Source organism: Polypterus senegalus, chromosome 4, assembly GCF_016835505.1.
Source record: "Polypterus senegalus isolate Bchr_013 chromosome 4, ASM1683550v1, whole genome shotgun sequence".
NCBI classification, from domain to species: Eukaryota; Metazoa; Chordata; class Cladistia; order Polypteriformes; family Polypteridae; genus Polypterus; species Polypterus senegalus.
Window position 1 is genome coordinate 98469250 of NC_053157.1, and position 18501 is coordinate 98487750.

General features: G+C 36.1%; 1 protein-coding gene across 11 annotated transcripts in view; it reads right to left on the reverse strand.

Moving 5' to 3' along the window:
• pdlim5a (PDZ and LIM domain 5a) overlaps positions 1-18501 on the reverse strand; it is a 244895-nt gene that overhangs the window by 88982 nt on the left and 137412 nt on the right. For 6 of the 11 annotated variants that reach the window (XM_039751075.1, XM_039751070.1, XM_039751079.1 and 3 more), the window contains one exon: positions 15063-15080. The exons of the other annotated variants lie outside the window; for them this stretch is intronic. In XM_039751075.1, the coding sequence (XP_039607009.1) occupies positions 15063-15080 (18 nt within the window). The remainder of the gene's footprint in view (positions 1-15062; positions 15081-18501) is intronic. 11 annotated transcript variants of the gene reach the window in all.

Consider the following 18501-nt stretch of genomic DNA (forward strand, 5'->3'; position numbering starts at 1 on the left):
GTGAGTAAGTGAGTGAGTGAGTGAGTGAGGGCTTTGCCTTTTATTATTATTATATATATATATATATATATATATATATATATATATATATATATATATATATATATATATATATATATTTATATTTACACACACACACACATAAACATATATATATATACATATCTATACATATACACATATATACATACATACACACACATATATACACACAAATACATATATATATATACACATACACACACACACACATATACATATACATACATATCTACATATATACACACACAGCTATTTTGTATCAGTGCAATACGCTGTTTGTTAAAATGGTTGACTCCCGCTCTTACGTGCAATAACAAATCAAATCATTCAGTTGTCTTTGCTCATATGTCATTTTAGAGCTGGACGCCTGGCATCTTTTTTTGGCCACAAGTTCGTTTCCGTTTGGTGTGAGGTTCTGTGTTGTGGAGATTCTCAGGATGGATTGAAGGTGCTCATCAGTGAGGCTGACTCCTGTGTGCTGTTTTGTTAGTCTTTATCACTGAGAAGAGCTTCTCACACAGATATGTGCTACCAAACATGCACAAGGTTCGAGCCGCATGTAGACGGACTTTTTTTGTTCTTCAGTCGCCAAACTCAGTGCGCAATAACTCTAGCTTCGCAATAACTTGCAGCATCATAAGGTAGACTTGATTAACGCGGTAAATGTTCGGGAAGGCAGCTGAAGCGCTGCATTATGGGATCTGTAGTTTATTGTGTTACCAGCGCTTCATATACCCGGCTTTAATAACAATAATACAGTATATAAAATGATCTCGGGCGGATATAATTACACCGGGCTGGATGTGGCCCGCGGCCCTTGAGTTTGACACATATGGACTAAATAGAACTTGAAAAGATATATTTTTTCAAATGTGATCGCGCAATTCAGATAGAGTTGACGCAAGACTACAGCCTGCATGCCTCAATGAGTCATCCTCCCTCGTTCTTACTTTTTACCGTTCATCTAATGAATACACTGAGTATGGCTTTACCAAAACAATCATTGATGGCGAATAAAGTATCCATTATTCGAGTATGTAGAGCGGGATATATATATATACATATATATATACCCGCGTATCGCAGCGAGAAGTAGTGTGTTAAAAAGGTAGAAAAGAAAAGGGAACATTTTAAAAATAACGTAACATGACTGTCAATATACAGTATTTGTTTTGTGAGTGTTACTGAGTGTTTCTGTCATCAAGGATTTGATTATCATTATTTCTTTCAATCAGGTTCATATTTGTAGGATGTGTTGTGTTCAAGTTACATTCCGTGTTTGTCAATCGTTGTAAAGATGACAGGTTTCATTCATCGATTCGTTTCTTACTGCATCAATAAACAGCTCGTCTTCTTCTTTATCTGAGACCTGACACACTGCATGCACGGGTTTTTTACACTGTCTTCCTTTAGCGGGACATTGACTTTTTCCACCGTGTGCTTTGTTTCCACAGTAGCTGCATTTATGAATATGCTTATCAGACGCTTCATATTTTTTGCTGCCTTTTCAATTGTGTAATTCGGTTTTTGTTTAGCGCTCTTTAGAACTGTTGCTTTTTATCTGTGCACTGCGTCAGTTCACGTGAGCCACTCGGTGTACTTGCATCGAAGGTTCCTAGTTGTGCTGGTGCCATCTCGTGCTATGTCCATAGCTTTATTTAATGTTACCTTAGTCCTGGCACTTTCTCTCGCAGTTTCGCTGAGTTTGTGTCAAACACCACCCTGACCATCTCATCTTCCTCTCCATAAGCACAGTCCTTCACCCGTGAATATTTACCCGTGGCAGTTTGCTATTGGATTGGCGCTGACGGACGGCCTTATATGGGCAGGCACTAAATTACAAACGCCAGCGCAGCCTGTCTATGAACTTAATTTAAAGTGTAGGTTTACATCGTGCTTTGTTTCAGTAGCAGAACTCATGAATATGGTTGTATATGTCACTCGCCGCTTCTTATTGTTTCGCTGCCTTCTCAATTATATAATGCATGTTTTCTTGAGCGCTTTTTTGAGGTCTTCCTGGTTTTCTATGTACTGCGTGATTACGTGGGAGGCGTGATGATGTCACACAAAACTCCGCCCCCACGGCGTTTAAGCTCATCTCCATTACAGTAAATGGAGAAAAACTGCTTCCAGTTATGACCATTACGCATAGAATTTCGATATAAAACCTGCCCAACTTTTGTAAGGAAGCTGTAAGGAATGAACCTGCCAAATTTCAGCCTTCCACCCACACGGGAAGTTGGAGAATTAGTGATGAGTCAGTGAGTGAGTGAGTGAGGGCTTTGCCTTTTATTAGTATAGATAGATATATATATATATATATATGTATAGATATATATGTATATATGTATAGATATATGAATAGATATATATATATATATATATATATACACACACATACATATATATATACATACATACACACACACACACACACACACACATACATATACATATACATATATACACATATATCTACACATATAAATATCTATACTAATAAAAGGCAAAGCCCTCACTGACTCACTCACAAAACCGAATTACACAATTGAGAAGGCAGCAAAAAAATATGAAGCGTCTGATACATACAAACATATTCATAAGTGCAGCTACTGCGGAAACAAAGCACGGTGGAAAAAGTTAATGCCCCGCTAAAGGAAGACAGTGTAAAAAAAAAACAAAACAAAAAAAAAAAAACATGTGCATGCAGTGTGTCAAGTCTCAGATAAAGAGGAAGATGAGCTGTTTATTGATGCATGAAGAAACGAATCGATGAATGAAACCTGTTATCTTTACAACGATTGAAAAACACGGAATGTAACTTGAACACAACACATACTACAAATACGAACCTGATTGAAAGAAATAATGATAATCCAATCCTTGATGACAGCAACACTCATAACACTCACAAAACAATTACTGTATATTGACAATCATGTTACGGTATTTTTAAAATGTTCCCTTGTCTTTTTCATAACTTCTTTAACACACTACTTCTCCACTGCGAAGCGCGGGTATATTATATATATATATATATATATATATATATATATATATAAATATATATATATATATATATATGTATATATATACCCCGATCTACATACTCTCAAATAGACAAACCACACGCCGTGGCGCAATGGTAGTCACCACTAGCGCCGACGTCCGAGGTTCGATTCCCGAGAGGGGGTACACTGAGTATGTACGAGCGCTTCCCAATTCATTTTACCCTCGCAACCCCTTGGTTTGAGACGTATGAAAAAATATGCGGTTAACGCAGAAAGACAGATCACCAATTGCTTTATGAATAATGGATACTTTATTCACCACCAATGATTGTTTTGGTAAAGCCATACTCAGTGTACTCATTAGATGAACGGTAAAAAAGTAAGAGCGAGGGGAGGGCGACTTATTGAGGCACGCAGGCGAAACCACATTAGCACGTGGGCTCGATATAGTGCGCATCAACTCAATCTGAATTGCGCGATCACATTCGAAAAAATATATCTTTTCAAGTTCTATTTAGTCTACACAACTATCTTTGGTTGGAATGTAAGGCGAATTTACTCTTTACATTTGTATGGTGAGGAAAAATTTATGCAATGATGCCTACATTTAACTTACATTGCTACCAAAGATATTTCTGTCAACTAAATAAAAATTCCTTCTGTTTAAAATTTAAATAGAACTTGAACAGATACGATAGTTCATAGTATCCAGGCAGACTTGCACGTAAGAGCGGGAGTCATCCGTTTTAACAAACAGCGTATGGCACTTATACGAAATACCCTGCCCATTTAATTATTTAGGAATGGATAAATAAATTAAGATTTTGTACAAATAATGTTTTTCATTTTTCTTCCTTGATGGATTCTGGCACCCCCAGCAACAGTTGCTCGCACCTCAAAGACTGTATATAGATATATATATATGTGTGTGTGTGTGTGTGTGTGTGTGTGTGTGTGTATATGTACCTGTATATATATGTTTATATATGTGTGTGTGTATATGTATATTTATATATGTATGTGTGTGTGTATATGTATATATATGTTTATATATGTGTGTGTGTATATATACACTACTTGTGACTTTAGGCTTTAGGAAGTAAGTAAATAAATAAATAAAGGTAAATTGTGTCATAAAATGATTTCTTTAAAATGTCACATATATTTGTCTCTTTCGTTTTTTAAAATGTGCGTTGATCACCGCCAGCTTGTTGTAGCATACAGCATCTGGCCACCTGCATGTTCTTGCGTGCACTAAATAAGAGACAAATATACAGTCTGACTGAGAGAATCAGACTGAAAAAAGCAAACATTTAGAAATGCCATACTTTTACAGCTGATCGGACGCTGTTCGTTTCCAAATAATTTTGCATTTCTCTCTATGCTGTGGTTTCTATTAAACACCTGAAAGAAAGAGACAATATATGTGAAAACATCATCGCACAAATGCAATATACATAACTCCACGTGTTCATTCATAGTTTTGATGCCTTCAGTGAGAATCTACCAATGTAAATGGTCATGAAAATAAAGAAAACACATTGAATGAGGAGGTGTGTCCAAACTTTTGGCCTGTACTGTGTATATATATATATATATATATATATATATATATATATATATATATATATATATATATATATATATATACACTAGAGAATACCGCGTCAGATGAGAAGTAGTGTGTTAAAGAAGGTATGAAAAGAAAAGGAAAAATTTTAAAAATAACGTAACATGATTGTTAATGTAATTGTTTTGTCATTGATATGAGTGTTGATCTCATATCTAAATATATCTATATCTATATATATCTATATATAGCAAAATACCAGCGCAGCGATGTCGTGTGTTAAAGAAGTTATGAAAAGAAAAGGAAACATTTTAAAAATACATGATTGTCAAAGTAATTGTTTTGTGTATTTGGCGGCAGCGTAACGAAGTTGTTTTAGTCTAGCTGCATCAGAAAATGTACCACGCACGCCTGACACGCCTCCTTTTACTGTTTTCTCACAGCTTGGAATGCTGCTGTCATAATGGGTTTGAGTCTACATATATATACATATCTATATACAGTACATATCTACATATACACACACACACACACACACACACACATACATATATATATATATATATATATATATATATATATATATATACACTAGCAGAATACCCGCGCTTCGCAGCGGAGAAGTAGTGTGTTAAAGAAGGTATGAAAAAGAAAAGGAAAAATTTTAAAAATAACGTAACATGATTGTTAATGTAATTGTTTTGTCATTGATATGAGTGTTGATCTCATATCTAAATATATCTATATCTATATATATCTATATATAGCAAAATACCCGCGCTTGGCAGCGATGTCGTGTGTTAAAGAAGTTATGAAAAAGAAAAGGAAACATTTTAAAAATACATGATTGTCAAAGTAATTGTTTTGTGTATTTGGCGGCAGCGTAACGAAGTTGTTTTCGTCTAGCTGCATCAGAAAATGTACCACGACGTCTGACACGCCTCCTTTTTACTGTTTTCTCACAGCTTGGAATGCTGCTGTCATAATGGGTTTGAGTCTACATATATATACATATCTATATACAGTACATATCTACATATACACACACACACACATACATATATATATATATATATATAAATATATATATATATACATATCTATACATATACACATATATACACATATATACATCTACATATATACACATACATATGCATACACACATACATACATAAACACACATATATATACATATACATACATATCTACATATATACACACACAGCTATTTCGTATCAGTGCAATACGCTGCTTGTTAAAATGGATAACTCCCGCTCTTACGTGCAAGTCTGCGTGGATATTATGAACTATCGTATTTGTTCAAGTTCTATTTAAATTTTAAATAGAAGGAATTTTTATTTAGTCGACAGAAATATCTTTGGTAGGAATGGTAAAAACAGACAGGAATATTATTCCTGAATAAATCAACTCAAACCTTAAACAACTTATAATATTTTGCTCTCCATAAAAATATATCCTGTCTAAATTATACAAGTTAGAAATAAAGTAAGCGTTAAAAGAACAAACATTCAAATTTCTTTACTCTTATGTAATTTTATATAAAAATAAACTTAGATTTTAAATATCCCAAAAGATTTTGCTCTCCATAAAAATATATCCTGTCAAAATTATACAAATTCAAATATGAACATGCTGCATAACAAAACCTGGAAATATAAATAAAATGTGTTCCTTTCAGCAATAACAAATCAAATCATTCAGTTGTCTTTGCTCATATGTCATTTTAGAGCTGGACGCCTGGCATCTTTTTTTGGCCACAGGTTCGTTTCTGTTTGGTGTGAGGTTCTGTGTTGTGGAGATTCTCAGGATGGATTGCAGGTGCTCATCAGTGAGGCGACTCCTGTGTGCTGTTTTGTTAGTCTTTATCACTGAGAAGAGCTTCTCACACAGATATGTGCTACCAAACATGCAAAGGTTCGAGCCGCATGTAGACGGACTTTTGTTGTTCTTCAAAGTCACCAAAGCGGCGTGCAAACTCAGTGCGCTCAGTTTATCAACAAAGTGCGTATTTGGGAACACCGTAGTGACGACTTGGTTTAACATTACTTGGCAACAGGGAAAGTGGGGCAAGGTGCACTGGTGCATTTGTGTCTCCCATAAAAGCAGCTTCACTTGAAATCACTTTGTGATTGTGCACGGGTAAAAACGTCCGCTGAAGTGTCAGATTCTTATTTAATTCTTCTGCTTTCTGTATCTTCTGCATTGCATTCAGGTTACCCTGATGTTTTGTCTCATAGTGCCGTCTTAGATTAAATTCTGTAATTACAGCCACATTAGCTCCACAAATGAGACACACGGGTTCAGTAAACATATACTCAGCCTCCCATCGGTTTTAAAGGCTCTATTTTCAGAATCAACTTTTCTCTTCAGCATCGTGTGAGCTAGCTTCGCAATAACTTGCAGCATCATAAGCTAGACTTGATTAACGTGTAAGTGTTCGCAAGGCAGCTGAAGCGCATGCATTATGGGATCTGTAGTTTATTGTGTTACCAGCGCTTCATATACCCGGCCATTAATAACAATAATACAGTATATAAAATGATCTCGGGCGGATATAATTACACGCCGGGCGGATGTGGCCCGCCCTTGAGTTTGACACATATGGACTAAATAGAACTTGAAAAGATATGTTTTTCAAATGTGATCGCGCAATTCAGATAGAGTTGATGCGCTACAGCCTGCATGCCTCAATAAGTCATCCTCCCTCGCTCTTACTTTTTTACCGTTCATCTAATGAATACACTGAGTATGGCTTTACCAAAACAATCATTGATGGCGAATAAAGTATCCATTATTCGAGTATGTAGATCGGGATATATATATATATATATACATATATATATACCCGCGTATCGCAGCGGAGAAGTAGTGTGTTAAAAAAGCTAGAAAAAGAAAAGGGAACATTTTAAAAATAACGTAACATGACTGTCAATATACAGTATTTGTTTTGTGAGTGTTACTGAGTGTTGCTGTCATCAAGGATTTGATTATCATTATTTCTTTCAATCAGGTTCGTATTTGTAGGATGTGTTCAAGTTACATTCCGTGTTTGTCAATCGTTGTAAAGATGACAGGTTTCATTCATCGATTAGTTCTTACTGCATCAATAAACAGCTCGTCTTCTTCTTTATCTGAGACCTGACACACTGCATGCACGGGTTTTTTTTTACACTGTCTTCCTTTAGCGGGACATTGACTTTTTCCACCGTGTGCTTTGTTTCCGCAGTAGCTGGATTTATGAATATGCTTGTATCAGACGCTTCATATTTTTTGCTGCCTTTTCAATTGTGTAATTAGGTTTTGTTCAGCTCTTTGGAACTGTTGCTTTTATCTGTGCACTCGCGCCAGTTCACGTGAGCCGCTCGGTGTACATGCATGAAGGTTCCCAGCTGTGCTGGTGCCATCTCGTGCTATGTCCATGGCTGTATTTAATGTTACCTTAGTCCTTTCTCTCGTAGTTTCGCTGAGTTTGTGTCAAACACCCCCTGACCATCTCATCTTCCTCTCCATAAGCACAGTCCTTCACCCGTGAATATTTAGTGGAAGTTTGCTATTGGATTGCCGCTGACGGACGGCCTTATATGGGCAGGCACTAAATTACAAACGCCAGCTTGTCTATGAACTTAATTTAAAGTGTAGGTTTACATCGTGCTTTGTTTCAGTAGCAGAACTCATGAATATGGTTGTATATGTCACTCGCTTCTTCTTATTGTTTCGCTGCCTTCTCAATTATATAATGCATGTCTTCCTGGTTTTCTATGTACTGCGTGATTACGTGGAAGGCGTGATGATGTCACACTAAACTCCGCCCCACGGCGTTCAAGATCATCTCCATTACAGTAAATGGAGAAAACAGCTTCCAGTTATGACCATTACGCGTAGAATTTCGATATAAAACCTGCCCAACTTTTGTAAGGAAGCTGTAAGGAATGAACCTGCCAAATTTCAGCCTTCTACCTACACGGGAAGTTTGAGAATTAGTGATGAGTGAGTGAGTGAGTGAGTGAGGGCTTTGCCTTTTATTAGTATAGATCAAAATACCCGCGCCTCGCAGCGTAGAAGTAGTGTGTTAAAGAAGGTATGAAAAAGAAAAGGAAAAATTTTAAAAATAACGTAACATGATTGTTAATGTAATTGTTTTGTCATTGATATGAGTGTTGATCTCATATCTAAATATATCTATATCTATATATATCTATATATAGCAAAATACCCGCGCTTGGCAGCGATGTCGTGTGTTAAAGAAGTTATGAAAAAGAAAAGGAAACATTTTAAAAATACATGATTGTCAAAGTAATTGTTTTGTGTATTTGGCGGCAGCGTAACGAAGTTGTTTTCGTCTAGCTGCATCAGAAAATGTACCACGACGCCTGACACGCCTCCTTTTTACTGTTTTCTCACAGCTTGGAATGCTGCTGTCATAATGGGTTTGAGTCTACATATATATACATATCTATATACAGTACATATCTACATATACACACACACACACACATACATATATATATATATATATATAAATATATATATATATACATATCTATACATATACACATATATACACATATATACATCTACATATATACACATACATATGCATACACACATACATACATAAACACACATATATATACATATACATACATATCTACATATATACACACACAGCTATTTCGTATCAGTGCAATACGCTGCTTGTTAAAATGGATAACTCCGCTCTTACGTGCAAGTCTGCGTGGATATTATGAACTATCGTATTTGTTCAAGTTCTATTTAAATTTTAAATAGAAGGAATTTTTATTTAGTCGACAGAAATATTTTTGGTAGGAATGGTAAAACAGACAGGAATATTATTCCTGAATAAATCAACTCAAACCTTAAACAACTTATAATATTTTGCTCTCCATAAAAATATATCCTGTCTAAATTATACAAGTTAGAAATAAAGTAAACGTTAAAAGAACAAACATTCAAATTTCTTTACTCTTATGTAATTTATATAAAAATAAACTTAGATTTTAAATATCCCAAAAGATTTTGCTCTCCATAAAAATATATCCTGTCAAAATTATACAAATTCAAATATGAACATGCTGCATAACAAAACCTGGAAATATAAATAAAATGTGTTCCTTTCAGCAATAACAAATCAAATCATTCAGTTGTCTTTGCTCATATGTCATTTTAGAGCTGGACGCCTGGCATCTTTTTTTGGCCACAGGTTCGTTTCTGTTTGCTGTGAGGTTCTGTGTTGTGGAGATTCTCAGGATGGATTGCAGGTGCTCATCAGTGAGGCGACTCCTGTGTGCTGTTTTGTTAGTCTTTATCACTGAGAAAGCTTCTCACACAGATATGTGCTACCAAACATGCACAAGGATCGAGCCGCATGTAGACGGACTTTTTGTTCTTCAAAGTCACCAAAGCGCGTGCAAACTCAGTGCGCTCAGTTTATCAACAAAGTGCGATTTGGGAACACCGTAGTGACGACTTGGTTTAACATTACTTGGCAACAGGGAAAGTGGGGCAAGGTGCACTGGTGCATTTGTGTCTCCCATAAAAGCAGCTTCACTTGAAATCACTTTGTGATTGTGCACGGGTAGAAACGTCCGCTGAAGTGTCAGATTCTTATTTAATTCTTCTGCTTTCTGTATCTTCTGCATTGCATTCAGGTTACCCTGATGTTTTGTCTCATAGTGCCGTCTTAGATTAAATTCTGTAATTACAGCCACATTAGCTCCACAAATGAGACACACGGGTTCAGTAAACATATACTCAGCCTCCCATCGGTTTTAAAGGCTCTATTTTCAGAATCAACTTTTCTTTCAGCATCGTGTGAGCTAGCTTCGCAATAACTTGCAGCATCATAAGCTAGACTTGATTAACGGTAAGTGTTCGCAAGGCAGCTGAAGTGCATGCATTATGGGATCTGTAGTTTATTGTGTTACCAGTGCTTCATATACCCGGCCATTAATAACAATAATACAGTATATAAAATGATCTCATGGCGGATATAATTACACGGGCGGATGTGGCCCGCGCCCTTGAGTTTGACACATATGGACTAAATAGAACTTGAAAAGATATATTTTTTCAAATGTGATCGCAATTCAGATAGAGTTGATGCACTACAGCCTGCATGCCTCAATAAGTCATCCTCCCTCGCTCTTACTTTTTACCGCTCATCTAATGAATACACTGAGTATGGCTTTACCAAAACAATCATTGATGGCGAATAAAGTATCCATTATTCGAGTATGTAGATCGGGATATATATATATATATATATATATATATACACCGCGTAACGCAGCGAGAAGTAGTGTGTTAAAAAGCTAGAAAAGAAAAGGGAACATTTTAAAAATAACGTAACATGACTGTCAATATACAGTATTTGTTTTGTGAGTGTTACTGAGTGTTGCTGTCATCAAGGATTTGATTATCATTATTTCTTTCAATCAGGTTCGTATTTGTAGGATGTGTTCAAGTTACATTCCGTGTTTGTCAATCGTTGTAAAGATGACAGGTTTCATTCATCGATTTGTTCTTACTGCATCAATAAACAGCTCGTCTTCTTTTTTATCTGAGACCTGACACACTGCATGCACGGGTTTTTTTTTTACACTGTCTTCCTTTAGCGGGACATTGACTTTTTCCACCGTGTGCTTTGTTTCCGCAGTAGCTGGATTTATGAATATGCTTGTATCAGACGCTTCATATTTTTTGCTGCCTTTTCAATTGTGTAATTAGGTTTTGTTCAGCTCTTTGGAACTGTTGCTTTTATCTGTGCACTCGCCAGTTCACGTGAGCCGCCGGTGTACATGCATGAAGGTTCCCACCTGTGCTGGTGCCATCTCGTGCTATGTCCATGGCTGTATTTAATGTTACCTTAGTCCTTTCTCTCGTAGTTTCGCTGAGTTTGTGTCAAACACCCCCCTGACCATCTCATCTTCCTCTCCATAAGCACAGTCCTTCACCCGTGAATATTTAGTGGGAGTTTGCTATTGGATTGCCGCTGACGGACGGCCTTATATGGGCAGGCACTAAATTACAAACGCCAGCGGAAGCCTGTCTATGAACTTAATTTAAAGTGTAGGTTTACATCGTGCTTTGTTTCCGAAGTAGCAGAAATCATGAATATGGTTGTATATGTCACTCGCTCGCTTCTTATTGTTTCGCTGCCTTCTGAATTATATAATGCATGTCTTCCTGGTTTTCTATGTACTGCGTGATTACGTGGAAGGCGTGATGATGTCACACTAAACTCCCCCACGGTGTTCAAGATCATCTCCATTACAGTAAATGGAGAAAACAGCTTCCAGTTATGACCATTACGCGTAGAATTTCGATATAAAACCTGCCCAACTTTTGTAAGGAAGCTGTAAGGAATGAACCTGCCAAATTTCAGCCTTCTACCTACACGGGAAGTTTGAGAATTAGTGATGAGTGAGTGAGTGAGTGAGTGAGGGCTTTGCCTTTTATTAGTATAGATCAAAATACCCGCGCCTCACAGCGGAGAAGTAGTGTGTTAAAGAAGTAATTAAAAAGAAAAGGAAACATTTTAATAATAACCTAACATGATTGACATTATCATGAGTGTTGCTGTCATATATATATATATATATATATATACACATACCCTGTATATATACACATATACACACATATATACAATATATATACATATACATCTACATCACAGCGAATTAAGGTGAATGGGAGGGGAGATGATGACGTGACTCTCCCACCCGCCTTAACTGTCAATCCCCCCACAAAGACAGTCTCTCGGAATTTGCAAAAGCACAGCCCTTCACCAGTAATTTTAACTTACAAAGTAATCAAAACTCGCTTATATCCCGTCCCTCTCATTAAACTTGTATCCCGCATTAGCCGTGGGCATGACAAACGCCAGCGGCAGCCTGTCTATGAACTTAATTTAAACGTTAGGTTTACACCGTGCTTTGTTTCCTAAGTAGCTGCACTCAGGAATATGGTTCTGTGTGAGACTCGGTCGCTTCTTATTGTTTCGCTGCCTTCTCAATTGTATAATGCATGTTTTTTCAGCGCTTTTTAGAGCTCTTCCTTGTTTTCTAGGAAAACGTGATTACGTGGGAGGCGTGATGATGTCACACGAAACTCTGCCCCCCCACGGCTTTCGAGCTCAACTCCATTACAGTAAATGGAAAAAAATAGCTTCCAGTTATGACCATTACGCGTAGAATTTCGAAATGAAACCTGCCCAACTTTTGTAAGGAAGCTGTAAGGAATGAGCCTGCCAAATTTCAGCCTTCTACCTACACGGGAACTTGGAGAATTAGTGAGTGAGTGAGTCAGTCATATATATATATATATATATATATATATATATATATATATATATATATATATATATATACACACACACATACACACAGTGGAACCGCGGTTCACAAACGTCTCGGTACACATACGAATCGGTTTACGACTAAAAAGTTTGCCAAACTTTTGCCTCGGTTCACGACCACACACTCAGGATACGAACAAGCCAGTTTCCCTTTCGGTTTGTACATGTTCAGTCTCTGCCTGTGCATTTCCTGTGCAGAGATTGAGCGAGCAAGAAAGAAAGAGAGCGCAACGCGCACATACACAGGTGTGGGAGAGAGAGAGAGAGACACACACACACACACACAGGCGTGCACGAGAGAGGCGCACACACACACAGGCGTGCACGAGAGAGAGGCGCACACACACACACAGGTGTGCACGAGAGAGAGGCGCACACACACACACAGGCACGTGCTACAGAGAGGCACAAACAAGCACTCCAGGCTCGCGAAAGACAGACACATGCACACACGAAAGAGAGAGCAAGCGAGCGAGAGAGAGAGGGAGGGCTGGACACACAAGGTAGAAAAGGCTTGTTTTTGTTTTCAGTTCTGTTTACAGCGATAGGTTCAGAGCGTGCATTGTGGCAATGTTACTTTTCTTGGTGGTTTATTAAATTATGAATTTCATGATGTTCATTTTTTTTGTCCCTCTGCTTAAAACTCTTTAAAAAAAAAGTGTTTTTAGCAAGCGGTTCCTAGCACTATAACGCGAACTATTGCAGTGTTAGTTTTCTCTGTTGTTCAAGGTTTTCTCAGTGTTATTCAATGTTTTTACATTTAGTTACTATTACGCTATGCATTCTATGGTATAATTAACTATATTTGTGCTTAAAAGCTAAAAAAATATATATTTACATACAGTTCATACAGTCTGGAATGGATTAATTGTATTTGCATACAGTCCTATGGTGGAAATTGCTTCGGCTCACAACCAGAGTTTGTGGTTGTGAACTGAGGTTCCACTGTATGTATGTATGTATGTATGTATATATAAATACAAAAATATAGCCATGACATTACTAGGTGGTAGTAATTATGGCAACTATTACATAATTATTATGGTTTGAAACGACTGATTTATAATTTATTACTCACTATCAATGCTAAAAATTAGGATTTGCCAATATAAAATTTAACATTACTAATATGGAAGTATTCTGGCTTCAGGGATAAAGACATCAATAATGGAATCCTTTGTTATAATGGAAAATAAATGACACACTGTCCAACATAAATTTGTGGCAGAGAGATCATTAGGTCATTTGAAAAAGAAAAAAAAAACAACTATTCAATCTAGGATGCATTTTTGGCCACAAACCCATATGAGTAAAGCTTGTAAAAAGCAAGAAAATAAATAACTGATCCTGTCCTATTTCATTATTCATACAGTACATCTGTATGTCTTGTGCATATGTGAAGCAATGATCCTGGCAAAATAAATTAGTTTTAAATGGATTGCATCTAGCCCAGACACACGTTAGATAAACTAGCAACTATCATTTGGAAATATCATGACTGAATGAAAGTGTGCCAGGTTGTGTACTGGTGCCCCATCCATTGGATATTTTCTGCGCTTACTAGCAGCAACCCAAAACTGACTTAGGTTAAAACAGATAGTTGGACTTTAATTATTAAGGGAAATGCTCAATAACTGCCTTCAGTGGTGTGAGGAGGGCTTTATAACAAAAATGCAATTTATTTAAAAAACCATACAATTAAAGCAAATTAAGATGTTCTGTAGATAAAAAACAGTTTCAGAAGGAAACTCAAAATACAAACCATACTATAAAAAGGCACTCTGCATACAATGTGTAAATATGGTCCTGAACAATTGTTGTTTGAGGAATTTTAAAAATTGAACAAAATCAAGATTATTGGTCTTAAGAATGACTGATAGTCAGGGAGTGAAGAAGTTAAGTTTCGTCAGGACCACATATAATTGACAAATATAATTTGTTTCATCAGAAGAAGAAGACAGACAAGCATATTTTGCTCTTCTAAAAAAATGGAAACATTTTACGTTTTTTTTTTTCAATGTTTTCATAAAATTACCTTCTGGGAGGGTTTTTCCTGAAGAAGATGAAAAGGAGAATTTAATAAACCCAAGTGAAGATTCAAGAGAGTGGAAAATGGTACAAGAGAATGGAAAGAGAACAGAGAACAATAAATGCAATATAATTATAAAGTGTTTTAAAACAGATGATGAAATAATGTAATGTAAGCACATAAAAGTAAATAAAGCCTCCACAAATGCAAGATAAATTAACTGAGAAGAATAAAATTATGCTAAAGACCCAGAATGAAGAGTTTAATTTCAAATTGCAAAAATGAAGAAAGTGTAAAGCCTAGATCATTGAACATATATATTCTACATAATGAGTGACAAAATTTTAAAGTTAATTTTATTGCTGCCTTTTGAATGCAACAGGGCAAACCTTTTGTATATGTAGGCACCAATAAGGTTCAAGTAATACTCAGTGCATCATTGTGGTATAAATTGCATTCTTACTTTTGTTTTCATTTATGTTATATCAGCCTGGACATATTTAGCCTCTGCCAGGAGGAACATTAGGAAAGCTGTTTCCTAATGAAGTGGGGTGCTTGCTTCTAGTTAGAATTTGCTTGGTTTACTGTACCCAAACAACATTAATTTAAACTTACAAAAAGTGTTACCACACATTTGCATTTCAGTCCTCAGAACTACTGAACCCCAGACATACTGGAACACTACAGCTCCTGGCCTGCTCAGCCATGGGAATTTCAAATTTGAGCCCTCTGTAACCTTTCAATCTGCAAACTTCAGCAAGCTGAGACGGCATCTAGAGAAGTTAACAGCTGGAGCACTGAGATCACCTCAGCTATATGCTGCAATAATCTCAGTAGACTTTTATTGTGGGTCTTCCTGATTTTGAAACTGTGCTGAATGTTTCTTTCATACAAGTATAAATATTTTTTTTTTTGTAATTACTTTTTATTATTATTTTGTTACAGTCCAGTCTAAGTAAAACCCAGCCAACCCATGTACCTTACGCTCTCATGCTGGGCACAGCATGTAAATGATCTTGGGTAATCAAGACACATAAAAAACACCTTGCATATTACAATGTATATTCATTTTCAGTTCATCAAAAGTTTAAATGAAGGAAGACACTTTATCAACCATTTAGAATTTACACTGAAAATTCCCTGTTTACAGTTAAATTGGAAAGAAAAGTAAAAAGAAATCAATAGTTAACTAACTAAAACACTATTCTAAAGTAGTTTTTAGGTGGCAAAATATGACTGAAGAATATACATTAAATATATTTCAGAAACAACAAGGAATTAAAATTGAGTTCTAAGACAATAATCAAGGAGTGAAGTAAAAACTTCATTACATCTGAGCAGACCAATAATTTAATCAAATAAAAATACTATACTGTAAATAGACTACAATTGTATGACCATACCATAGTAATGAATATCTAAACATATATAATGTAAAGATGGCTGACTCGCTTACTTACTCATAAACAAAAACACAATTTCCCAGTTAGTTAAATAGCTGAAATTTGGCAGAAAATACATTTAGGCCGGAAGGCATCCACTAAGAAGGACATTTCAATATATTAATAAAAATTTAGGGGTAGAAACCCCCATACTACTCAGAGCATCATGGTGCACCAACATTGATGGACTGAAAGCCAGAAGTCTACGTGACCATCATCATCAGGTCCTTCCATGAAAACCCTAAATATAAAGAGGACTGTTTGACTTATGTTAGGTAGATTGCCCAGAGGGGACTGGGCGGTCTCTTGGTCTGGAACCCCTACAGATTTTATTTTTTTCTCCAGCCTTTGGAGTTTTTTGTTTTTCTGTCCACCCTGGCCATCGGACCTTACTCTTATTCTATGTTAATTAATGTTGACTTATGTTTATTTTTTATTGTGTCTTCTATTTTTCTATTCATTTTGTAAAGCACTTTGAGCTACATTTTTTTGTATGAATATGTGCTATATAAATAAATGTTGATTGATTGATTGATACAATGAAAAAACAAAATACCCCAAAATCATAAACGCTTTCACTGATTTCATTGAAACTTAGTGATCAGCAAGGATCAGTTTCGGTTGCAAAAAGACTGAACTAGCCAAATATTTCACTCCAGCTATACAAACAAAACTAGAGGCATAGGAATCTTAATTTATAGAACAATTTGATTTCCAGTATTAGATGTAGTATCTGATCCTGGAGGGCGATATGTGATGGTGATGGGTAATATATTTAATTGTAAAGTGATTCTGATAAATATCTACACATCTAATGTGGATGACACAGGACTTTATCCAAAATGTATTTGCATCGATTCCTAACATGAACACTAACAAAATTATAATGGCAAACACAATTAATTGTGTTTAAAATCCAGACATGTATAGGTCTTCAGCTACAGGGGCAACATCATCTATCACTGCAAAAATAATCACACAGTTTTTAATTAATCACAGCTTATAAGACCGATTGGGACTTTTAAATCTATACTTAAGAGCTTATTCCTTCTTCTTACCAGTACATCAATGTTACTCAAGAATTGATTATTTCTTTATAGATAACAAGTTCTTGCCCACGATCAAATCTTGCTAATATGATGCTACTGTTATCTCTAACCATGCCCTCTGATCATGGAGCTTACATCACTATACTCCACATACTCATCTCATAGCTGGCATCTTAACCCCCTGTTATTAGCTGACAAGAACTGTACAGAATTTATATCTAAGCAAATTGATTTTTTTACAGACAAATGTATCCTCAGAGGTTTCTACAGGAATACTCTGAGAAACTCTGAAGGCATTTTTAAGAGGATAGATTATCTCATAATCTCTCTCACAAAAATACATTGGAAACCAAGAAGGCCTCAGAGTTAATCAGTGAGAATACCAGAATAGATCAAGAACATGCCAGGTCTCCAAATGGGGCACTTTTTAGGAAAAGACAGGCTTTGCAATCAGAACTCAACCTTTTGACAACAAAAAAAAAAGAACAGCTCATTTTTATAACGTGACATCATTACTAGGAGAGAAGGCTAATAAGATCCTAGCTCAACAAATCCACAAGCAGGAAGTTCGCAATGCAATATCAGTAATCAACACAGATAGAGATAGAATCATTGGCCATAAAAATATAATGCACGCATCACCATTGAGCCATTGTTCACTTTCAAAATGCATCAGAGATAAATGGGATTTTCAGAGAACGACTTGAACAGAAAATATCACTATATGCAGATGATATGGTACTATATACCTGGATATCAGACCCACAAAATTCAGCGCCTGCAGCCCTAACATCTGGACTCAAAATCAATTTGAACAAAAGCGTGCTTTTTCCAGTGAATTCTCTAGAAAACAGCATTATATTGGACACCTTCCCTTTTATCATTGCATATCAGTTTAAATATCTAGGGATATGCCTTACAAGTAAATATAAAACTCTTTTTCAACAAAATGTT